Here is a 26,189-nt window from a genome sequence, read left to right on the forward strand (position 1 = left end):
TTTGAGGAAGGACATTATTGCTATTGAGGGAGTGCAGCATAGGTTCACCAGGTTAATTCCCGGGATGGCGGGACTGACGGATGATGAAAGAATGGGTCGACTGGGCTTGTATTCACTGGAATTTGGGATGAGAGGGTAACTTATAGAATCATATAAAATTCTTAGAGGATTGGGCAGGGTAGGTGCAGGAATAATGTTCCCAATGTTGGGGGAGTCGAGAACCAAGGGTCGCAGTTTAAGAATAAGGGGTAGGTCATTTAGGACTGAGATGAGGAAAAACTTTTTCACCCAGAGAGTTGTGAATCCGTGGAATTCTCTGCCACAGAAAGCAGTGGAGGCCAATTCACTGGATGTTTTCAAGTGAGAGTTAGATTTAGCTCTGAGGGCTAAGGGAATCAAGGGATAGGGGAGAAAAAGCCAGAACGGAGTACTGATTTTGAACGATCAGCCATGATCATATTGAATGGCGACACCTGCTCGGAGGGCCGAATTGCCTACTCCTGCACCTATTTTCTATGTCTATGTCTATATCAATATGCACCTTTCTTGTGACTATCTTCTATGTGTGTCTCTCTTAATCTCTATATACTTCTACCAGGTCACCCATTAGTCTTTCGCTCCAGGAAAAATAAGTTCAGCCAAACCAATCTCTTTCGATAACTGAAGTCATCTAATCCAAGCAACATTTTGTGAATCTCATCTGCACTCTCTCTAGCAGTTACAACTTACCTATAGTGTGACACGTGGATACTCAATATTAAGGCAGAATGGTGGACTGAACAGTGTCTTGAAAGGAATGTAAAAATAGGCTGGACACATTACGGTTGAAACTTAGCACAGGGAAGTAGGACTCATTTTGCTTTGAAGAATAAGAAAATAATTGGTGTTTAAGTGCAGATGCTGGAGAATCGAAGAAACACAAAAAAGCTGGAGAAACTCAGCGGGTGCAGGCATCTATGGAGCGAAGGAAACAGGCAACGTTTCGCAGATATTCCTAAATCTATGTATAAACAAATCGTTGTAGATGTTTGAGAGTTTGAGAAAGAGATTTAAAAGACATATGGAACCTTTTACGAATTGAAGCCTTAAGTATAAAAGCAAGGGATTTTGTTGCCCCTCGGTGAAACATTGTTTTTTTTGTGAAGATAGACGCAGAGTGCTGGAATAACTCAGCGGTTCAGGTAGCATCTCCGGAAAAAAAAGATGGGTGATGCTTTGGGTTGGAACCCTTCTTCAGACTCTTCGGTAGAAACCAACATCTGCAGTTCCTTATGACGCATTTATTTAAAAAAGGATTGAATTGATTGAAAGATACCGCATGGAGGCAGGTCTTTTGGGCCACTGAATCCACACCACGACTATTGATCACCTGTTCACACAATGTTACTCTATGTTATCCTACCTTTGTAGGGGCAATTTACAAAGGCCAATTAACAACAAACGTGCATGTCGTTGGGTTGTGGGAGGAAACCAGAGCACCTGGAGGAAACCTTTTTGGTCAAAGGGAGAACATGGGAATTCCACACAGACAGCACCCAAGATCAGGATCAAACCCGGGTCTCTGGCACAGTTGGGCAGGACTGTGCTGTCCTTTTTTTCCAAACTGTGACCCCCCACCTCAGTCGCTTAACCATTTGCTAACATTGTGTTGTATTGACTGGCCATGATTAGATAATTGCATCATGCTCATTGCCCAGTGCTCACTGGAGGGATGTGAAAGTCCAAGAGAGATGGCAAAAAAGATCAAGAACCAGAGGACACAGATCTACAATGAATTCGCAAAAGATCGAGGACTGATATGAATAAGATTTTTATGCAGCAAACTGGCATGATCTGGAACCCATGGGTTTAGACGGGTGAGAGAAATGGATTCAATTTTCACTTTCAAACGGGAATTTTACAAATACTTGCAAAAACATTGCAGGACCACGGGGAAAGGGTGTAGGAATGGATTGGCTGGACATCTGTTGGAGAGAGCCGGTGCAAACTTGATGGCCTTCATTTTTCAGTATCAACTCAGCAAGTTCTATAAATCTGCATCTATTTGTTTCACGGTGAACAGACGAGTCTGTGTCCTGTGAATGTGAGCTTAATGAGGGAAGGAGTTCACAGCAATAACATGGTATGTGTAAAAAACAAAGTGCTTGAGGAACTTAGAATGCCAGCCAGCATCTGTGGAGAGAAACGGACAGATAGTGTTTCGGCTCGCCTGTCCATTTCCCTCCTCACATGCTGCCTGAGCAACTGAGTTCTCCAGCATTTTGTTTCTTGATCGATTTCAGCATCTAAAGTCTCTTGTGTCTCTGTGATATGTGTAAATATTAGTGTATTTTCAAGGTAGACAAAATGCTGGTGTAACTCAATGGGGCAGGCAGCATCTGTGGAGAGAAGGAATGGGTGACATTTTAGGTCGAGACCCTTCTTCAGACTGATCTTCAAGCATGTATTTGAGAAGATAGTAAATAAATTAAAGCACTCACAGAGATAGAAGAAGCCGTAAACATTATTGTTAATCAATATTGATTTGAGCTTTGTATAACTCTGCAACTGTTGCTCAGATCTGACCATACTTACCTGGAAATCAGGTTTTCTCAGGAGCCAATGTAATTCTCTAAGGTCAATGGACCGAGAAGCTTCTTTAAGTATCTCTGTCACCTGTGAGGAAGCAGACCCACACTGACAAGCAGAAACTCAAAGCGATCCACATTCCACCCATCTTCCCTACATATATGTGTATATATACAGACTCAACATAAAGATCCCACTCACCACACTCACACATGCACACAGGCAAACTCATACATAGGCCACATACTCAGGGACACAAGAGATTGGAGATGCTGGAATCTGGAGCAAAAAACAAACAGCTAAAGAACGAGCGTCAGGACTAGAAGAAGGGTCTTGACCCAAAACATTGAACTGCTGAGTTCCTCCAACAGTTTGTTTATTGCCTCATACATTTCGACTTGCATACAGATAGACGTACATACAGAAAGGTCCAAATACAAAGATCCCAATGACAGTGTTATTCCAGTCTGTTCATACTCACACACATACAGACCAACAAATACAACACATTGATAGTTAATGTACATAATTGTACATATATATCTATGCAATTGTGATCACATCCTAACATACCCGCAGACACACATCCATATCAGTGGTGGGGTGGCTCAGTAAGATGATCTGTTGTCTCACAGCTTGAACAATCCAGATTTAACTTTGACCATTGCTATCTGGGTGGAGTTTACATATTCTCCCTGTGATTATGTGGGTTCCCCAGGGTGCTCTGGTTTTCTCTTACATCCTAAAGACGTGCGGTTGATAGGTTAATTGGGCACTGTTAAATGCGCCTTGTATAGAGGTGAGTGGCGGAATCTGGAAGGAGTTATAATGCATCTCCAGGACAAATATGGCACAGCTAACTACAGAGTAAAGTTACCTCTACAAGCCCAATCAAATATTCCCAGCACCCAGCCCACTATCCCACTTCTCTGGAGTTGCCATGAGACTCTTCACAGATTCCAGAGGACATGGGTTCAAGGTCAAAGATTTAATAGGAACAGGGGCGACCATTTCAAACAAAGGGTGGTGGATATATTGAGTGAGCTGACAGAGGAGGTAGTTGAGGAAGGTACTATAACAACATTTAAAAGACATTTGGATAGGTACATGGATAGGAAAGGTTTAAAGGGGTGTGGGCCAAACACCAGCAGGTGGGACTGGGTTAGCATGGAGAGGTTGTGCTGAACGGGCCTTTTTCCCTGCCTATATGTCTCTATGCCAATGCTATGGACTTCAGGGCAGGTCAGAGATGTGGACACTGTGCTTCCTATTGGTTGGAGGGGAACATTTTGCCTGTGAGGTACCACGTAATGAGTTATTTTTGTGGAGCCTCTGAGACTTTCAACATTAATTTCCTATTGGCAATTTCTGTACTCAATTCAGCCACACTGGATTATAATTGAATTGATCGAAAATAGATCTTATACGATAGAAGACTGAAAGGTTGAATAGCCTACAGCTGGTTGTGTGTTCCTGATTCAACAACATCACAAAAACTGAGCACCTTATACACATTGGAATCTTTCTATTCAGTTAACCTCCTGGATAATGTGTTGGTCAACACTAATTGAGAGTGACTGGGCCTGGCTTTGATGCTCTCTCGAAGCATAAATGTACAAACCACGGCAGGACATATGCAGTAATCACTGTGGTCCTGGGGAGTGTTGCAGGACAGAGTCCTCGGGAAGCAGGAACATAGTTCCATGAAAGTGACGGCACTCTTCTTTTGCCAGAGTGATGAAGGCAGTGTCTGGCATGCCTTTGCGGTCAGTGCATTGTTACAAAAGTTGGGACATCATGTTAAGCCGTACAAGATATTGGTAAAGCCACGTTTCGAGTATTGTGTACAGTTCTGTTCACACCACTCTAAGAAGGATCTCATTGAACTGGAAAGGGTGTAAAAAAGATTTAGGAGCTTTTTGCTGAGCCTGAAGTTATAAGAGGCTGGTAGGCTAGGACATTTTCCCCTGGAGCTTAGGAGCCCGAGTGGAAACCTTATAGAGAGTTACATAAACATGAGGAACACAGATAAGGTGAATAGCAACAGTCTTTTCCTCAGATGAATTTGAAACTAAAGGGCATAGGTTTAAGATGAGAGGAAAATATTTAAAAAGACCTGAGGTGCAACATTTTCTCACAGAAGGTGGTGCATACTTTATATGGAACTGCCAGAGGAACTGGTAGAGATTTAGGGAGCAATGGGTCAGGATCAGGTGAGTAGGGTTTGGTCGCCATGGATGAGTTGGGCTTTATTACTCAATGACTCAAAAGGATGCTTCAATAACCTCAACATTGATATTCCATTGCATGATCCTTGACCCTTTGGTTTGTGGTAGTGCAGTGTTCCACTGGGGCACAGATTGCATGGTACTGAATGACTGCTCATTTGAATGTATGGGTAAAACTAGCATTTACAGCCCATCACTAATCTCCTTTGAGAAAAAGGTAGTTAACCATTTATTTTGAACCTCAGCAGTCCATATGGTTGATAGTCTCAACAAAATGTTTTGATGTGGATCCAGTGACTGTAAAGGAAAGGCATGATGCTTGTGAACACCCTTAATGTTGAAGTAAAGCAGCCCAAGAGATCAAAAAGTATTGTTAGCACCTGTTGAAAGAAAACCCTTCAGAAAGACCAATTCACTTGTGCAAAGAAATGAATGTGCTATATTGAAGGTGTGTGTATGAAGATAGAGCAGATGTTGGGAACTTTAAAATATTTTTTCCCCCATCTAGATTTTATTTCTCTAAAGCAAGTATTGTTTGCCCACCTGGAATGTAATTTTAAAATTATGTTCAAACATTGAAATTCTATCAAATAGCTGACATGGATATTGGGTAAGAGGGGAGGGGCAAGTCAAAACTTTGGTCTGAGATTAAAGGGGGAGATGCAATTACAATTGTTAAAAGCCAGCGACGTTTTAACTTAGGAGAAAGTCCTTTCAGAAATGAAGACACTGCAGTCAAGAGAGGGTGGCCTGGTCAGTCTTAAGGGTTCTATTTGTGGCAGAGATGGGTAGAGAGAATCGAAGTGGTTTTACATTAACATTACCATAATATCTCAACCTAAAGTAATGATATTTCACCACAGAATAAAGAATTTCATTTTTTTTAGCCATTCACTAAAATCCTTTGATCAGAATCTTGTATGGCTGATGGTAATCAATTACTGATTGTTTGTAAACATAGATGGTTGGGGCCACAGCGGTGTGACCCAGAAAATACCTGGGCAATTGTCCACAATATGCTGCAGTGGTAGTTGCAATGGAGCAACTTAGCTGGTAGCTTGGCTGAATAGCTAGGTCTCCAGTAGAAATCTACAGCCAGGTTTTGGATGCTCCAAAATGCTTTGGTACACTTGTTGATATCACATGGAACAATTAAAATTAGCTGAAAACTGGCACCTGTGATGGTGGAAATGTGACAAGGAAGCTGACATAAATCATCTCAATGGTAATTCGTGCCTATTATGGGATAACTGGCACTATCTTTATTGTGGCATCATAACCTTGAATATGTGCGAGAAAGAATGAAGCCCTTTTTGAGCCTCAAAAATTCTTTCCTCACCTCTCGACAAAGCACAGATGCCTGCGGCATGACCGGCAATGGTCTTCTCCACAGGTACTGATGCAAGCACTCATATACCTGAAAATGCAAGCCAGAAACCAGTAAAAGTCAAGTGAATATCCTCTTATCTCATAGCGAACTTGAAGCCCCATCAAGTCCATTGTTTCCGCAGAGAGAATGACAAGATAACTATCAGCTGTTCCCCAAAGACTTTGTTATTTCTTTCTTTTCAGCTTGTCACATGAGATACATTTGTACAATCCTGTGTTAGGAAATTAAAACACACAACAGTGAAATAAAGCTGACAAAAAATACTTGATTCTATATACACATTATCTCAGGTATCCCAAAGACTCCTGAACTTCTGATGGTGGTAAAACTGTTACCACTGAGTTTTGACTGATAACTTCAGTTCTAAAAGACGTTGTAAATATAGTTTTGACAAAAGTGCTTAACTGAAACATAAACGGCACCCATTCCTTCTCTCCAGAGATGCTGCCTGTACTGCTGAGTTAATCCAGCATTTCGTGTCTATCTTCGATTTAAACCAGCATCTGCAGTTCCTTCCTGCACATTAACTCTGTTTCTCTTTCTATAGATGCTGCCCAGCCTGCTTCAGTGTTTCCAAAATTTTTCATTTTTATTTGTATCTTGACATGTCTTAACCAGTCCAGAGCCAGGGACATTGTTGGTATAATTGTAAGTAATCTATATATTACTAAAACTCTTTGTTTGTTTGTATACATGCATGTGCGTAAGATCACAAAACCCCGTCAAAACGGTACACGATAGCGCTACAATTTTTGGCCCACCTTACTCACCATTGTCCTGGGATGTAAATGAAACAAGTTTTGTTTGGATTTATGTTATATTTTACAAGATATTGACATTTTAAACTTTACAAAAATCACTTTTCAAACCACTTTTCCACTTGCCATGCTCATCAGCTGCGTTTGTCGTCACAATGGCGTCACAATGGGATCCTGTTCGACGTCACAATGATGACACAATGGATCCCGAATCTCATTTACATTTAACAAATCGCGATTAAAAAAAACAAACTCTGTTTTAATCAAATTCTTCCATTTTTATTAACGGCTAACATTGTGTTTATGTTATTTTAAAGAAAAAAATGTTTTTCATTGATAATTTCATTTTAAAAAATAGCGATTTTCATTGTGCAGGGTGGGATTGGGGAGAGGTTTCATTAAAAAAAACATTGCGATTTTCATTGTGGGGGGTGCGATAGGGGGGAGTGAGGAGCGGGGAAGCAGGGGGATAGAGGGAGAGAAGGGGGGTAGGGAAGGGAGAGGGAGGGGAGGGGGGGGAAGTGGGGGGGAGTGAGGACAGGAGAGTGGGGGGGGGGGGGATAGAGGGAGAGGAGGGGGGATTGGGGGAGGTAGGGAGTGGGCATAGAGGAAGAGGAGGGTAGTGGGGGAGGTGAGGGAGGGAGTGGGATGGGGAGGTGAGGAGTGGGGGAGCAGGGAGATAGAGAGGAGGGGGTAGGGAGGGGAGAGGGATTAGTGAGGGAGGGAGGGAGTGACTGAGGGTAGGGGAAAGAAGAGGGAGGGAGAGGTGAGGGAGGGAGTGGGGAGGGGAGAAGGAGAGGGGAAAGAAGAGGGAGGGTGAAGAGGAGGGAGTGCTGGGGATGAGGGGGAATGGAGGAGGATAAGGTAGGAAGAGGGATGGTGAGGCACAGTTGGTGGAGGGTTGCCATGACTCGTGTCACAACCGGGATCTCTGGCATCACAAAGGGAACCCCTCAGCCGCAACCTGCGCAGTAGGAGCATATGGGTCAGTGGTGGAATATTACCCCGGGGGCTGGGGCCAACGGGTCCGCACCTTGTTTAGTATATATTACATTTGATATGAGGACATAAATTCATTGAAAGCACATTAGAATTGCCTGCAGTTTCAACATGAAATCTTTCACATTGTGTAACATGCGAGCTGCCAATTTATGATTTGGGAACATCATTGATATTGCTCAGTTGCAATTTCAGACACCCAACCCAGGGAAAAAGACAGTGCATTTCTCTATCTAAGCCACTCATGATTTTATACAACTCTGTAGGATCACTCCTCAGTCTCCTACATTCCAATGCATCCCCAACCTCTCCATGTAACTCAGTCCCTCAAGTCCTGGCAACATCATCATAAATCTTTTCTGCACTCTTTTCCAGCTTAGTAGCATCTTCCCATGAGAAGAGTGAGCAAAATTGAACACAATATTCCAAGTGTGGCCTCACCAATGTCTTATACAACTGCAAGGTAATATCCCAATTTCCAATGCTCAGACAAATGAAGGCCAGCATGCCATTGTCCCGGTTGTGACATGAGACATTGGCTTCTTTGTCTACCTGTGAAAGTCCTATTCTGGTTTGACTTCCCAGAATACACTTTGCACTTCTCTTTGCCGTACCTTGGCCTGCCTTACCCAGTTGCTTAGGATCCTGCTGTAATTCTTGATAATGTTCTTCATTGTCTATGATACCACCTATTTTATAGTCAGCTACAAAGGTACTAACCATGTCTAGTATATTGTCATCCAAATCATTGATATAGATGGCACACACTAATGTTTTCTGCACTGACTCCTGAGACATAATTACCTATTTAGATTGGGTACTCACCGGAGGTGGGGTTTAGGGATGGGCTTGGCACAATTAACAGTGCATCCTTACAGAGGTTTTGACATCATGGTCTCTAAATGTGCTTCTTACCTTCACCAGTGACTGCAACCATCGTGTATTAAGCAATCCATGCAGGACATCCATCTGTTATTGTGCCCTGGGATGAGGTTGGTCCCTCAACTGCTGCTTACAGGAGTGAAGACTAATCTGAACAAGAACAGACTGAGTTTCAGTAAGGCAATGATTAGTTGGCTCCATCTGCATTGCCCCATCCCTTTTCAAGCTTTCTTCCCCCAGCTCTTACAATCAGTCTGAAGGGTCCCAAACCAAAATGTCACATATATATATATGAGAGGCGCTGGGGTTTCTCAGAAGATACCTAAGACAAATGGGTTTCTAAGTATGTATCTGAGAGGGGCTGATGTTTCTCAGTATGTATCTGAGAAAGACTGGAGTTTCCCAGTGTGTAGATGAGGAGAATAAGAATTTCTTGTTGCATATGTGAAAGCGATTGGAGCTTTTTGGAAGTGTATCTGGGAGGGAGTGGACATTCTCAGTTTGTACATGGGAAGGGCAGCCTTATATCTACTTGTCTAAGGAGAGATAGTATTTCCCAATACATTCGGGAGACAGGATGGGCTTTTGCAATGCATTCATGAGTTTCTCAGTGTATATGGAAGGTTAGCTGGAGCAGAAAGGAAATATTTAGCAGTGTCCATATGTATCTAAATGTGCGAAAACGGCAGGAATAATATTTTGTAGTTTACTCTCTCACTGGGAAGCCACACTAATTGATTCTTAAAGTATCATCAGGGTCAGAGTGCTAAATATTTGAGTAAATACAGAGTGATTAGAGAGAGGATGCACAATGTTGTTTAAAGAAATGTCATGCCTGATTAATGAAATACATTTATTGAGTTCCTTATGTCCAAAAGATATGTACATGCATGTTATTAATAAAAACCTCCAAGAGGCATCAGAAAAGGTCGAAAAAAAGGATGCCAGTTAAAACACCAGGGTTCAAATTTTTAAGTAAACATTTGGAAGACAATTGGTTGGGAAACAGGAGGTGCGAGTTGGGATAAGGACCCATTCTGACAAGATGAGATACGTGATGTTCCGTGGGGATCTGTTCCAAATCCTCAACATTTCATCATATTTATTGCAATTAAATATTGTGTATCCAGTTTTCAAATGGCATAGTTGGGCATTTAACAGAGCAGATGCAGTGCAGGTGCAAGGCACATAGATAGATCACTTGAGTGGACTAAACTGAGACATATAGAGTTAAGAGTGCAACATCATCAAATTTGGATTTAAGGAAATGAAAGACTTTAACTGAAAAGCTAGAATCTGTATGGTAGCATTGAGATGCGAGAATCCAAGTAAACAAATCATTCCACAGAGCAAATGCAAAATAAATCAAGTATGCAAATGGGATGGGGGTTCACTCCAAAAAGAGGAATTATGCTGCATTTGATGAGGCTTTGGCTACGTTCCCCTGGAGTACAATCACTTTTGGGCACTGCACCATAGGAAGTACAGTTTTAAAGAGATGTGGCTGAGATGGCTCTTTTCTAATATTTGGCAATGATGTAGGGTAAAGTCAGTGCCACAAAACCAATTATCAGCTCCTCTGAACGCTGGATGTGTTCTAATCTGTTTGTAATTAATCCACTGGACAAATTCTCACCTTCATATTATTTAATTCCTGAATCTCCCAAGGTCTCAGTCAATGACAGTTCCCATTGAGCAGATTTGAAAGGTGATTTGATCAGATTTCATTTTTCTTTATGACTAAGATGGGGGACACTCTTATCAACTCTCAAAACATTCCTATCAATGCCATTTACCTATTTACAAATTTGATTGACTTTTTTGATGAGGTGAAAAGAAGGTTACCATGGGCACGGTAGTCCATAGAATAGTAAGCACAGGAACAGCATCAGAAATTGGAATCAGTGGAGGGACTCAAAGGATGGCCCTGGAGGGCTGTTATACACAGTCACATCTCTGGAACATCTACATAACAAGATCACCTTTGTCGGACCCTATTTATTTTATATAGCTGCATCTTCAACATCATAATCCGAATCAAACTTCATCTCCAAGCTCCTGGACCTAGGTGTCAGCACTGCCTCAGCCACTGGATTCTCACTTTCTGACCCATAGTCCACAATCAGTGAGGCTAGGCGACAAAACATCTTCCACAATAATTCTGAAAACTGCAGTATCTTACTCTACTCCCTACACACTCACAACTGTGGAGACAAATTCTGCTTGAACATTAACAAGCTTTTTGACTATGACACCACTATTGCGGGCTGGATCTCGAATAATCTCGAGACAGAATACAGGAGGGAGATAGAGAGCTTATTAACATGGAATCAAGACAACAACCTCTCTCTCAATGACAGCAAGATGAAGGAGCTAGTTATTGACTTAAGGATCATTTCCCCTGGAACATAGTCGGCTGAGAAGCAAATCTTGAGAGGTACACAGAACCATGAGAGAGAGGCATGGATAAAATGGATGGTCAATCATTTTCCGAGGGAAGGGGTGTCTAAAATTAGAGGACATAGATTTAAGATGAGCGGGTAAAGGTTTAAATGGGACCCAAGGGACACATTTTTCCACACAGAGGGTGGTAGATGTATGGAAAGAAGCTGTAGAATTGGGTACAAATACAATGCTTAAAAGACATTTGGATAGATATATAGATTGGAATGGCTTAGAGGGATAAGGACAAAATGCACGCAAATGGGACTAGGTTATATAGAAATCTTGGTTGGCATTCACAAGTAGGACTACGGAGCCTGATTCCATGCTGCATAGCTCTGATTAAGGTTTTAACTGGACATGCACTAGACATTATCACTGACAGCTACCTAGACTTTTTTTCACATGTTGATGCCAGCAAAATAGAAACACAACAAATCAATCAGAGGCAGGAACAGATCACTCAGTTCTACCGAAATCACTCTTCTCTGCATTAACTCTCTGTCAAGGCCAATTCCTCCGTTCATTAAATCTTCCACTGAAAGTAATCTCTCTGGTTGATTACCTCTATCATCGATGCCTGTCCAGCCAGAATATTTTATTGGGTGCCGAAATCTGCTGGTGAGCTCATTTAAATCACGCAGATCAGTAGAACTATCAGTTAACAGTGCTACACCTCAAATTCCAGATCTTCTCGCCCACTCCCCTCATCTGACACCAACAGAATGCTCTTCAAATAGGAAAAGCTATGGGGAATGTGATAAGAAAACTGTCCTTGAAAAATATATTGCAGTTCACTCTTCCTCTGTCTGCCCTTTCGCACACAGCACTAAGTTATGATTGAAAGTTGGTTTACTTACCATTGACAAGATTGCAGTTACTTCAACCCTACTGAACAGCACTTGGAATACGAAGCGATCTGTTTGGTTTTGTTCTCCCTCAGTTTTTGTTTTCATCACAGCTGTCGGTGCAAGGATCAAGTAATCCCTTTATGTTCTCAGGATCCGCTGCAATCCTTTTTTACAAGTACACATCCATCAATGGCGAGAACCAAGCCATCGTTACTTAAAGCAAACCAATCACTTTACTTCCAATGTACCAAAAAGGCTTTCTTAGTATAGTTTAATCATTGGTACAAACCCCTTTGAGCTGAAACTTGCATTGATAATACCCTATTGTCACTTGGCAACCAATCCTTTTTCTGACCTGTACAATAACTCCTCTGGATAGGGTAAAGGAAGATTTATCTGTATCTAATTTATGTGTATCTGCCCTGAGAGTGCTTGATAAAATGATGTGGAGGGACCTCTACTCTGTATCTAACTCACATTCGACTTGGAAATGATTTTTATCCATCTATTTTATTAGTCTATCAACCACAAATTTTGGTACTAGCATAAAAAAAATCCCCATTTCAGTTGAATCCTTGCATTTCTGAAGTTTTGGGGGCACACTCTCAAAAGTATACTAAAATAATTTAATCTCATATAGCTATATTTTCATAGTCTAATATTCAACCCCTCAATCAGTTTATTTTCTTTCATCCTTATAACTATAAAACTCTTATCTTGGATGTGTGTGTGTGTGTATTTATTTGTTTGTGTGCGATTACATCCACTCAAAGAAACGACGTGCTAACGGTACCAATTTTACATATTCCCGTAGAGATTTGTTCCATGAAATCAAAAATTGCCTAATCTGAAAATTTCATGCATTATTTCTCGAGTTATTTATGAAAATATTCACAAATTTCAAATAACTTCGAAAATAAACGTGATGGTCTTGCTGAAGACATCACAATGGATCTGACTGCCTGCCTGTGCTCGCGCTGTGAGTGACGTCACCCATTATGCCTTCTGTACTTCTTGACTTCTTAACTTTCACTTCTTTAAATTTGTCACTTAGCGTTTTTAAACTGCTGCTCAGGTCGTGCTGCGTACTTCACTAGACTCCTTGAAGCTCTAGAACATGGCGGCGGCAGTCGTTATCACCGTGCGGGCGTGGAGCAGCGCGGTGGGAAGGTGGCCGTGGCGGCCATTACTCCCTCTGGGAGAGGCAGTCTACGGAGAACTGCGATTCCTCTGTCAATCGCAGGGACTCGGTGAATCGGGACGCCTTTTCCTCGCTGGTGATCCCGATCCTACCTGGTGATCTCTGGTCGTCACGGGGGACGACTTCCTCTCCGTCTCCCCCGCCCGATCGTCTGTGATGTGGGTGGGTTGGCTTCCCTTCGCGGATGCCACGATCGGCCGGCCCTCCGCTGCTTTTGACCGTCCTCAGATCGCTCCGGGCCTCACTCAGGTCCACGCCGGCTGCAGCCTCGCTCGGGCCCGGCACCTGGTGGGGAGGCTGCTGCTCTACGACCTGGGTAGATGCTGCCTCTACCCACTCCCTCCCCATGGGGCAGAGAAAAGAGAGAGAGGAGGGGGGGGGGGGGGTGGAGGATGGATGGGGGGGGGGGGGGGGGGGGCTCACTCAGGGATCCTCCAGTGCTTCTACTCAGTGGCTGTGGAAAGCATCTTGTCCGGAAACATCACAAATTGGTTTGGGAACTGCTATGCCCAGGACAAGAAGGCTCTGCAGAGTAGTGCCGAACGCACTATGGGAACTACACTAGCCCCCCCTGCAGGAACTATACATCAGAAGGTCCAAATCCAGAGCCAATAAGGTCATGGGGGATCCCTTCCACCCCAGCAACAGACTGTTCCAGCTGCTACGGACAGTCAAACTCTGTACTGTACACTGACAATTAAATTGAATCTGAATCTGAATCAAACACCTCCGTTGCTATGCTGTGTAAACAGAGAGGATGAGAAGGAGTTTCTTCCCAGAGGCCATTAGGACTGTAAACTCCTTTCTCACCAGGGGCTAACTTACTGTACCAATTTACTGTTGTGTTGTGTCTTTTTAAAATTGCTGTTTCTTCTTTTTTTTTCTCTCCCACAAATATGTAATTACTGATTCTGTTCCATTCCGTTTTGTGTTTTTTGCACAGTCCGCAAGCATTGCCACTTTTCATTTCACTGCATATCTCATATGTGTATGTGACGAATAAACTTGACTTGACCCACAGCCTCGCTTGGGCCCGGCGCCTGGTGGGTAAGTGCTGCCCCCCCCCCCCCCCCCCCTCCCTCCCTTCCCTCTCTGCCAGGGCATGGTGAATATTGGGATCTATGAGCGAGTGGTGGAGTATTGCGTTCGGGAACCAGCCCTCCTATGTGACGCCGCATGCCCCCCCCCCCCCCCCCCCCCCCCCCTCAATCTCTACCCCCTCCCTCTCCACCCCCCCTCTAGCCGCGTCTGCGCAGTTGGGGGTTATGCATGAGTGGATAGGACGAGGGATGGGGTAAAAGGAGCAAATGACTAATATTAATATAACATCGGGAGGGGGGGGTTAGTGTGTATGTGTGGGGGGTGGTTAGTGTGTGTGTGTGTAAGATGCTGAAGGCCACCCACCCCCCCCCTCTCGTTGAGGGGATGGGTCCCACTTGGTGGGACTCTAGTTTAAAATATTGATGAACTCCAAATAGTAACTCAGAACATGGCAATTACATGAAAGCCACACTATTTACTAGAGACGCTGGCATTGTTTATGTAACAATTTTCTCAAGCAGCCTCCAATTAAAAAGCTGTATTTCATAGGCTGCTGCTATACGTGGCAGGCAGTAGATAAAACTGGTGAATTTGTGCACTGCCTAGGTGAGGTCTGCTACATGATTTTACTGGGTTGTATGCAAAACATATCTATTCACTATACCTAGGTATATGTGGCAATAAAGTATCATTGAACTTTATTGGAAGTTGAGGATATGAAGTCTTCGCCATTGCTCTCTTCTCGGATGGTGCCAGGCTGGCTGAGTGTTACCGGCGTTTTCTGCTTTTGTCAATGGATTTCTGTTGGTTATTGTTTTTAAAACCACGTGCCTTATTATTCATGACTAAAAATGTGCAGATTTGTAGGTTAATAGACCTATGTAAATTGCACCCAGTATATATATGGAGTATATGAGAAAATGTGATGTAATAGCACTAGTGTCAACAGGTGATCAATGAACAGCATGGATAGTGGGGCTGAAAGACCTGCATAAATCAATAAAGTGGGACAAATAAATCCAAATTCCACTTTATTGCAGCCAGGTAGGTCACAATAATTATTGCAGTGTGAAGCACTGTATACAGCATAAATTTAAATAGCTTTGTACATATTTCAGAGTTAAATTCAATTTCTTATTAAACATTTTTCACAAGTACAAAATATTAAACCTTTTATTAATAGGACAATGCAGACAATTGAGACATATCTTACAGGAATGAAGCAGTAAAACCTTTTGCAGGGTTGTTTCTGTATTCGTTTTAAAATGCCCTGTTTTTCATAGCTAGACAAGGCAGATATTTTTTGGTTACTTGTCTCTTTGGATGGTCTTCTCATTACCTTCGTTCATCAGGGATAATGTAGTGATGTGAAGACCTAAATATGTAACTTAGAGAAATGATGGTCAATTTTTGCCAGTTACATTAAGGGAGTGAGGCATTTTTCCACTTATTAGGGCGAGGGGATAATCAATGGAAAAAACATTACAATGAATTAATGTCACTATTCAGAGATTAGAGAGTTTCCTACAACACATACCATGCTCACCCTCAAAAATACATAAAACATACCAAAAATTTTAAAACAATTCAAAATCATTGTATGGATATAAGAATAAAATATATATTCCAGCGTGCCAATTGTCCCTGCAGTAATTAATGCAGTCATTCAAATAGGCAGTGACAGGGAAATGAGGCATCTGCCCAAGGAAAGTCCCACAAAGTATCTAAGTAACCAGCTTGAGGGAGTTTAGAGTCAGCTGCTGTGAGGAAATCTCAGCCATGCTGGAACTGAAGTCTTGAGCCTGGTTCGGTCAGGAAATGTAGAAATGGCAGGGAATTAAGCAAGGCTTTCCAGGACTAGCATTCTGCAAAGTTGGAAGAGCCAAGTGTTATGGTCAGGGCATACAAATGGATTTGTCAGCAGTGATGAAGAGACTGACATAAAACTGGTCAACAGCAGGTCAGCATTATGCTGAATATGATTAAAAAAGCTTAATGCAATTTGAAAATAGAAAGATTACTGTCAGCTTAGTGCAGAACAGCTCTTCAGGAGTAAGTAGGAAAGTGTGCTAGATATGCGAAGTAAATGTTGTAATGGGTGAGTAGATGAGACAGGTTTATGGCATGGAATATGTTGGAGATTCTGCAACGGTGAAGCACTGTCTGACACACATAGCGTATGGTGGGGAGGAATTTTGTGTAGTGTTCATGTTCATACAGCTCTTATAAACAACTCACAGGTAGGAAGGGAACTAAATAAACAGCAGTGGAGAATGGGAAAAGTGGGAAAAGTGGAGAGGGGGGGGGTGGGGGGGGGGGGGGGGGGGGGGGGGGGGGGGGAAGGAAATGGTTGGGAGACTCAATTACATTTGGACACAAGTTAAAACTACCCAGTATAGGGTAAAGATTGCTATGGTATCTTGCAAGCAGGTCTTAGTAGTTTCTTAACCAAATAAATAATTGACAATTATGTGTAGCAGCATCGTAACATATATAGTGTATGTTGAAAGATTTTGGTTTGCTTTAGTGTAGCTCCAGGTTTAAAAAAGATGTCTTAAAAATTCAAAATTCTGTGAATGGATGTTAAATTACATTATGAAACACTAAAATTGACTGCACAAGAAATAAACTGCTGGAGGAACATTTCAGGTTGGGACAATTTTTAGATTAAAATTGACACTCTTGGGAAACAGAGGGGCTCCAGAAATATTCAACTCATTTCTCAATTTACCCCCCTGATCACCTGGATGAAGAAAAGCAACCTATAAGAAATACGTTATCGCACTGTGCAAACTAGAGAGAGAAGTTGTAATTCTGCAGATCCTTGCACTTCAATCCAAAACCCTTACCGGCAAATTCATTAGTCTGAGGTATGGTCACTGGTTCAAGGTCAGAATGCTAGCACACACTTAATGATGAACGCGAGAACAATCAGATAGATCAGATTCTGTGATGTTAATTGAAAGATGAACATTGACAAGAACATTGGAATAAATGTCCCTGGTATTTTTTGAAGCAACACACACCACCAATATTTTTTGCATTTAAAGTTTAAGGTAACAGCTACACCTACAACATTTTCCACAATTTTATGAAAGTACCAATCTGCAACATGACCCACTCAAGAAAGACAAGTACAAGGACACAATACTGACCTAAAGAAGAGTGCCCCTGACTGAACTAGGACCACAGAAACTTGGCTCCTGAACTTTCCCCAGAACAGAATTTACCCTTCCACTGTTGGCATAATATACGGAGAGGTAAAATGTGCGAATCGCAGAGAATCCGGAAGTACTCCAGGAAGACAGAAGCAAACTGTGCAGGAAGAATCAAATGCAAAGGGCTGCTTAATAAGCATTAAATTCTCTTTGCCCATTTCTTCACAAAGGTGACATTCTCTTGCACTCTGACTGCCCCAAGTCACCGAAAAGCAGAAAGGTGGGGAGAATCATGCATGGATATCAGGAGAGAATTGTTTCAAATACAACAGGCCTGCAGAAGGTGCATAGAAGAAATCAGAAAATGGGACAATGGAAATCTTTCACAGCAGAGGGGTCCATATCAGAGGGAAAAAAGCATCTCGGATAGAACGATCGAACGTTACCTGTACCTCCGAATTCCTCTCAGGATGGAGACAGTAACTCTCACCTTCCCCAAACCCTGGAGGGAGTTGATGACCATCTTTCCTTTCTCTTCAACAATGGCTTTTCATACAGGGTTCAAGAGTCATATGGCTACCAGCCCATTGAAACCACATCAACTATCAAATACTTATATTCTTTCTCTAATCCCAATTAATTCTCCTTGCATTCTGATCAATCACCTCAGATTCTAACACTCACTGACACACGAGAGGCAATTTTCAGTGGCTAATCTATCAAACACAAATTGAAACCGGAGCACCCAGAAGAAACCTAGTCACAAGGTGAACGTGCAAACTCCACACAGACAGAACTGAGATCAGGATCGACCCTGGGTCGCTTCAGCTTGAGGCACCAGCTTTGTTTTTTTAATCAAAAATAATTTATTGAAATTGGCACAGGATACACAGTGTTCGATTCAATACTGTTTATATATCTTCTTCCTTGAACAATTGTGTGGCACCAATGAAATAAGGCATCTCCAGATAAACTATTGTGTTGTGAGTGGCATCAAATATGGCCAGTTACCTGTTATGGTTATGGAGTCAGTGTCTGGCAACTTTTGGTTGGTCATTGATTGGATCAAGCAGCTCGAGTTGACAGCGTTTCAAAGAATTGCAATGCTGGATGGTGACAACAAGCATAGAATGCACTGGTCCTGTTCAAGGCAACCACGCATCTGGTGGGCAGCTATGAAGTCTATAACTCTCAGACTAGACCACACTACCAAAAGTTAAAGCTCTAACAAGGGTAAGACGAGGAACCGAAGATTGGAATTGAACCCAGGTCTCCAGTGCAGTGAGGCACTATTACGAGTTACATTGCTGTGCTGCCCATTTTCTTTCTGCTGCCTCCAAGTCAGTCTCCTCCTTCACATCTAGATGCAGTCTCACAGTCTCCTAACAATGTCCGTTTCTACCAATGTTAATGACAGCTGGCTTTCATGGCCTAAGTTGTCAGAATACTTGTCAGATATCCAGATATTAGGTGATCAGAATACCATCTAAATATTGGGAAGTTCAAAAGGTTTTGTCTTTGTCAGAAACTCCTCCCTGGCCACTGACTCCATCTTCCGGAAACAGGACATTCCAGATGCCTCACAGCATCTAAACTGGTGCCCAACTGGAGATTCTGATTATTGATTTTGGTCCTTGTTTAGACTACTAAGTTTCACTTACCCAACACCGTTTCACTCAGCTCCATTCAATCTCACCAACGTCTGCCACTCTCGTCTGCCCCTTTGTTATCGCCAGGACGAGCAATTCAAACAGTTTTCATTAGCCTTTTTCATTCTACCTCTTTAAAAATACACAAATCCAGAAGTCTGCTGTCTGCATTCCAAATTGTAATCTTCCACACACTTAGGTACTCAGCACCCTGTAAATCACCACCTGGATTTTTAGATTCTCTCAAATTCCTCCTTCCCTCATCCCCTGTGTTTTACACGTCTTTATCTCTGTTACAATTATCTTGCAGATCTGAAGTATCTCATCTACTGTTTATTGCTTCTGAACCATCTTGAATAAGATGACTTCCCAAATGGAGCCCACCTATTTTGCTAATAAAGTCCAAAGTTATAGAATTCCCTGCCTAAAATCTCACCAGCTTTTTGCTTTTTATATTTTAAAAAATGTAATCTCTAAACCCCTTATGACTTTGAGCCACATTTTGGTACCCACAATCATTTGAAATCGGCCTGTCTTTATCCTTGTTCCATTCGTTCAATCAGTTACCTCTATTGTAATGAAAACAGTTGCAATTCATGTAGAGCAGAGACTACTCTGATTTAATCAGTGCAGAACCCACACAGTTATCGTATCATGCTTCCTATGATGCAAGACCAAGATTGCACAACTCTCCAAATATATGCTATTTGATGGGATTTAAGTACATTCTGAGTTACATTGTGATTTTTTAAAAATCTCCAACTTACGACTGCCTCACATCACATCTTGCATCTCTCCAACCAGGCAGGGACTGTGCTTGTGCTCTAGAAATACTGTAGCCCAAGGGCTGGGTAGTGACAGTGTATCCTATGCTAGAAACAGTGAATTAGTGCAGAAAGTGACCCACAAATGCTGGAATAATGTTATGTACTATTTCCAAAAGCATCTAGCCCTCAGACATGAAACACCTCGTCATCAACTATCCAGTGTAATGCATTTCAATTCTACGCACTGATGCAATTGATAATTTTTGTCCTACAGTGACAATTTATGTTTTATCATTCCATTAAGTATCAAGTAAAACAAAACCTAAATTCAAATATTCAGACTTAAAACACTGCAGGGCATGTGGTCACTTGGGGGCAGGGGTGTCTGTAAAACGGGTAGCTGGGAGTATGAAGAAGGCGAGCAGTGTGCATGCATGATTTGGGTGGCAGAGAGGATGGGAAATGAGTGTGAAGTGGGAGAGAGGCTGTGGTAGTGGGCAAATGCATCTTTGCAGGTACATGTACGAGGTAATGCATCCATTACAATTTATGCGTCCATGTCGGCCTTTCCAAGGACCCACCCTCTTAACTGTGCATAATACCATTCCAATCAGCCAGAGAGAGAGAGAGAAGGGTTGTTGTTCTATGTTAGCTTCTCATGCTGAATTTGATAATAACAGGCCTAGAGATAAAAAAAATAAAATAAAACGTTAGTAATTAAAGCTTGCTGCATTTACTACTTCAATCATTTGCATTAAGCTTGAACAAGTATTTGTGCTTAAATCACTAAAGCATTTGCGGCCATAAGGAGTGAATGCAGATAGAGTACATTAGTCTTTCCTCCTCCCAGATGCAGAACTTAGCTGGTGAGCCAACCTCCACCATCCTGGCCAAACTCTATCCTGTCTGTTCTCCTAATTCTGCTTCTTTGTTTTTTCCTCACCACCCAGCCGAATACCTCCCTTTTCTCCCCCACACAATCTGCCCAGGACTCTATTTTCCCCTCTCCATCCATCCCAAAAATATTGTCTTTTACTCTCCTTGCCACTTCCCACATGGACATGTTCTTTTTGCTCCTTCCCTATCATATCCCAACAATGTGACGTGCTGCTGCTGTCACTGACCTTCAGTGTAGTGAACATAATCCCCTGCTCTCCATGTTGAACTGAAGGGTCCATCAGATCCTCAATAAGATGAACTTCCGATCCCAGATTCCTGATCCTGTGAGATAATAATACAAACTCGAGTTAGGAGCTAACTTGGTATTTTGTTTAGTGGATCAAAGTTCCTTCATGTCACATGAGCAAGGGTAGAGTACGTTTCAATTCATGGTCTGTGTCAAACTAAATGTCAACAGCTGGACAGAAATATATTGCAGATGCATTGAAAGTGCGGAAGAGCATTTCCTCACCTTGCCCGAAGCACCACGTACAGAAAAACAGGGAAGAGATCGTCCATGGACCACAAGAAGTCATCCTGCAACTTAGTCAGCACCTCCTGGGTGATCTCCTCAAAGGTTTGCTGGATGACATTCAGCTTGTCAGCTGGAGTGAAAGTGGTGCTGGTGACGAGGGGAAAAAGGATAAAATTATATTCCAACATAAAGCTAGTCATTTTGCTATGGCAGAGTCAAACACAGCAAGTATGTGGAAGAAACTGGTTCAAATGACTTCCTTGGCATCACAACAATAAAGGTGCCATCTTTCCAGATTAGGACATTGTAAAGGCTGCCTGCACCCCATGGTCTGGGTTAGAGTCAGACTGAAACAACACAGAAACAGATTCTTCGGCAAACTCTTCCTTGCCAACCAAGATGCCCAATCTAAATTTGTCCCGTTGGCCTGCATTTGGCCCATATCCCTCTAAATCTTTCCTATCTGGAATTTTTTGAAGATGCAACTGGGAAAATTGGCAAGGGAGAGCCAGTGGGTGCAGTGTACCTGGACTTTCAGGAAGCATTTGATAAGGTCCCACAGGAGATTAGTGGGCAAAATTAGGGCACATGGTATTGGGGGTAGAGTGCTGACATGGATAGAGAAGTGGTTGGCAGACAGGAAACAATGAGTAGGGATTAACGGGTCCCTTTCAGAATGGCAGGCAGTGACTAGTGGGGTACCGCAAGGCTCGGTGCTGGGACCGCAGCTATTTACAATTGTCATCAATGATTTGGATGAAGGGATTCAAAGTAACATTAACAAATTTGCAGATGACACAAAGCTGGGTGGCAGTGTGAACTGTGAGGAGGATGTTATGAGAATGCAGGATGACTTGGACAGGTTGGGGGAGTGGGCAGATGCATGGCAGATGACGTTTAATGCGGATACATGTGAGGTTATCCACTTTGGCAGCAAAAACAGGAAGGCAGATTAATATTTAAATGGCGTCACGTCGAGAAAAGGGGAAGTACAACGGGATCTGGGGGTCCTTGTTCATCAGTCTATGAAAGTAAGCATGCAGGTACAGCAGGCAGTGAAGAAAGCGAATGGCATATTGGCCTTCATAACATGAGGAATCGAATATAGGAGCAAAGAGGTCCTTCTGCAGTTGTACAGAGCCCTAGTGAGACCACACCTGGAGTATTGTGTGCAGTTTTGGTCCCCTAATTTGAGGAAGGACATTCTTGCCATTGAGGGAGTGCAGCGTAGGTTTACAATGTTAATTCCCGGGATGGCAGGACTGTCTGTGGAATTCTCTGCCTCAGAGGGCAGTGGAGGCAGGTTCTCTGGATGCTTTCAAGAGAGAGCTAGATAGGGCTCTTAAAAATAGCGGAGTCAGGGGATATGGGGAGAAGCCAGGAACAGGGTACTGATTTGGGATGATCAGCCACGATCACATTGAATGGCGGTGCTGGCTCGAAGGGCCGAATGGCTACTCCTGCACCTATTGTCATATACTGAGAGAATGGAACAGCTGGGCTTGTACACTCTGGAGTTAGAAGGATGAGAGGGAATCTCATTGAAACATACAAGATTGTTAAGGGTTTGGACACGTTAGAGGCAGGAAACATGTTCCCGATGTTGGCGGAGTCCAGAACCAGGGCCACACTTTAAGAATAAGGAGTAAGCCATTTAGTACCAAGACGAGGAAACACTTTTTCTCACAGAGAGTGGCAAGTCTGTGGAATTCTCTGCCTCAGAGGGCAGTGGAGGCAGGTTATCTGAATGCTTTCATGAGAGAGCTAGATAGGGCTCTTAAAAATAGCGGAGTCAGGGGATATGGGGAGAAGGCAGGAACGGGGTACTGATTGGGGATGGTCAGCCATGATCACATTGGATGGTGGTGCTGGCTCGAAGGGCCGAATGGCTTATTCCTGCACCTATTGTCTATCCATGTACATGTCAATGTTTATTTTAAATGCTGTTATAGTACTTTTGAAGCATTGGCCTTCATTAGTCAGGGTATTGACAGGAAATTGGAACGCTATGTTACAGTTGTACAGTATGTTGGAGAGGCTGCATTTGGAGTACTGTGTTTAGTTTTGGTCACTCTGCTACAGGAAGGATATCATTCAGCTGGAAAGAGTGCAGAGAAGATTTGCAAGGATGTTGCAAGGACCCGAGGGCCTGAGCTATAGGAAAAGGTTGGGCAGGCTAGTACATAATTCCTTGGAGCGCAAGAGGCCGAGTGATAATCTTTTAGAGGTATATAAAATCATGAGGAGAATAGATAGGAATAATTCAGAGTTTTCTACCCTGGATAGGGGTGTCAAGAACCAGAGAATATAGGTTTTGGGTGAAAGGGACAAGATTTATAGGAACCCGAGGGGCAACGTTTTCACTCAGTGGGTGGTGGGAATTTGGAATGAACTGCCAGAGGAGATAGTCGAGGCAGGTACTATAACAGCATTTAAAATGAACTTTGACATGTACATGGATAGACAATAGGTGTAGGGATAGGCCATTCGGCCCTTCAAGCCAGCACCGCCATCCAATGTGATCATGGCTGATAATCCCCAATACCCCGTTCCTGCCTTCTCCCCATATCCCCCGACTCCTCTATACTCTGAATGATGAAGGCCAAAGTGCCAAAAGCCTTTTTGACCATCTTATCTACCTGCGACTTGACCTTCAAGGAACCATGCACCTGCACTCCTAGGTCCCTCTGCTCTACAGAATTAAATGATCATACAGCATAGAAACAGGCCATTTGGCTGAACTAGTCCTTTGACCAGTGACCACCCTACTTTATTAATCATATTGCCCAGCACTTGTTCTCCAGGCCTCAGTGTTCAACAATTCAAGTGCTCATTTTGATATTGAAATACTATTGGCAATACAGCTTCTACATCCTCTCAGGCAGTGCATTCCAGGCTCTCTCTTTTCTCTGGGTAAAGAAAGTCCCCTTCATAACCCACCTAAGTCTGTATCCACCAAGTGTTTGAGTTGGAACTATAGGACAATTACCTCTGTCCTGTACTGCATCAGTTTCTAATCTAGGGTATCTGCAATGTTCATTACCATCACCTCAGCTGAAATCATTTGCTCAATCTAGATCTTAGATCTGGAATCTTAGTAGTACAGGTACTTAGTTCCCTGATAGACACAAAAAGCTGGAGTAAAAGCCCTGTCCCACGGTACGAGTTCATTCCAAGAGTTCTCCCGAGTTTGCACTGATTCTAACTCGGAGATTTACGGTAATGGCCACTCGTCGGTACTCGGGGCTCTCGTGGACATTTTTCATCATGTTGAAAACTCTTCACGAGTCTTCCCGTGCTTACCTGCCATTAGCGAGTCTTCCCGAGTATCTGCCGTTAGCGCTAAGAGAGGTCCCCGAGCTCCGACGTACCCGCTACGTTCATTCTCCGTGCTTACGAGTTTGATTTTTTTAAATCTCAGGAGAGTTCTTGGAATGAACTCGTACCGTGGGACAGGGCTTTAACTCAGCGGGACAGGCAGCATCTCTGGATAGAAGGAATGGATGAAGTTTCGGTCTGAAGAAGTGTCTCGATGCGAAACGTCACCCATTCCTTCTCTCCAGAGATGCTGCTGTGCCGTTAAGTTACTCCAGCTTTTTGTGCCCATAGAGTCATAGAGTGGAAACAGGCACTTCGGTCCAACTCGCCCACACCGCCAACAATGTCCCAGCTACGCCAGTCCCACTTGCCTGCATTTGGTCCATATCCCTCCAAACCTGTCCTATTCATGTACCTGTCTATCAGTCGCTTAAGCAATGGGATAGTCCCAGCCTCAACTACCTCCTCTGGCAGCTTGTTCCATACACCCACCACCCTTTGTGTGAAAAAGATACCCCTCGGATTCCTATTAAATCTTTTCCCCTTCACCTTGAACCTATGTCCTCCGTCCTTGATTCTCCTACTCTGGGCAAAAGACTATGCATCTATCCGATCTATTAATCTCATGATTTTGTATACGGAGTAAGATTTGTATAAGATCTCCCCTCATCCTCCTGCGCTCCATAGAATAGAGACCAAGCCTACTCAACCTCTCCCTATAGTTCACAACCTCTAGTCCTGGCAACATCCTCGTAAAGCTTTTCTGAACCCTTTCAAGCTTGACAATATCTTTCCTGTAACATGGTGCCCAGAACTGAACACAATATTCTAAATGCGGTCTCACCAACATCTTATACAACTGCAACATGACCTCCCAACGTCTATACTCAATACTCTGAATGATGAAGGCCAAAGTGCCAAAAGCCTTTTTGACCACCTTATCTACCTGCGACTCGACCTTCAAGGAACCATACACCTGCACTCCTAGGTCCCTCTGCTCTACAACACTACCTAGAGGCCTACCATTTGCTGTGCAGGTCCTGCCCTGGTTCGGTGTTCCAAAATGCAACACTCACACTTTTCTGTATTAAATTCCATCAACTATTCCTCCGCCCACTTGGCCAATCAATCCAGATCTTGCTGCAATCTTTCACAACCATCTTCACTATCTGCAAAACCACTAACTTTTGTATCATCAGCAAATTTGGCAGTCTTGCCCTGTATGTTCCCATCCAAATCATTTTAAACCAGCATCTGCAGTTCCTTCATACACAAAGGTTTCCAAACTGTCCCCTGGTACCAATCTGCTCCAATGAGATAGACGTTGTGAGAGACAGATACAAGAGTCAGAGTCAATTACTTTTAAACTTTTTCATGATTTATAGTTGCGATGTAACGGTTTAATTAGTTAAGATCCTGAACTAACAAACCAAAATTCATATCACAGCATGGCAGTTGTGGAATTTAGATGCATTTAATGGTCTAGAATTTCATAGAAACCAATCTGTAGCAAATGGCAACCA

General features: G+C 42.9%; 2 protein-coding genes across 2 annotated transcripts in view; both read right to left on the minus strand.

Annotated features, from left to right (window-relative positions):
• The window catches only part of mpp4b (MAGUK p55 scaffold protein 4b), a 41,007-nt gene extending 32,341 nt beyond the window's left edge, over nt 1-8,666 (minus strand). Inside the window, exons 1-3 of the mRNA XM_055638813.1 lie at nt 8,385-8,666; nt 6,136-6,213; nt 2,575-2,655 (exon numbers count right to left, since the gene is read on the minus strand). Coding sequence (XP_055494788.1) covers nt 2,575-2,655; nt 6,136-6,213; nt 8,385-8,666 — 441 coding nt within the window. The remainder of the gene's footprint in view (nt 1-2,574; nt 2,656-6,135; nt 6,214-8,384) is intronic.
• Nucleotides 8,667-16,663: 7,997 nt separating this feature from the next.
• The window catches only part of als2b (alsin Rho guanine nucleotide exchange factor ALS2 b), a 99,135-nt gene continuing 89,609 nt past the window's right edge, over nt 16,664-26,189 (minus strand). Inside the window, exons 31-33 of the mRNA XM_055638502.1 lie at nt 21,346-21,495; nt 21,059-21,155; nt 16,664-20,616 (exon numbers count right to left, since the gene is read on the minus strand). Of these exons, the coding sequence (XP_055494477.1) occupies nt 20,578-20,616; nt 21,059-21,155; nt 21,346-21,495 (286 nt within the window). The 3' untranslated portion in view covers nt 16,664-20,577. The remainder of the gene's footprint in view (nt 20,617-21,058; nt 21,156-21,345; nt 21,496-26,189) is intronic.

The sequence above is a fragment of the Leucoraja erinacea genome, chromosome 7 (genome assembly GCF_028641065.1).
Source record: "Leucoraja erinacea ecotype New England chromosome 7, Leri_hhj_1, whole genome shotgun sequence".
Taxonomy (NCBI): domain Eukaryota; kingdom Metazoa; phylum Chordata; class Chondrichthyes; order Rajiformes; family Rajidae; genus Leucoraja; species Leucoraja erinaceus.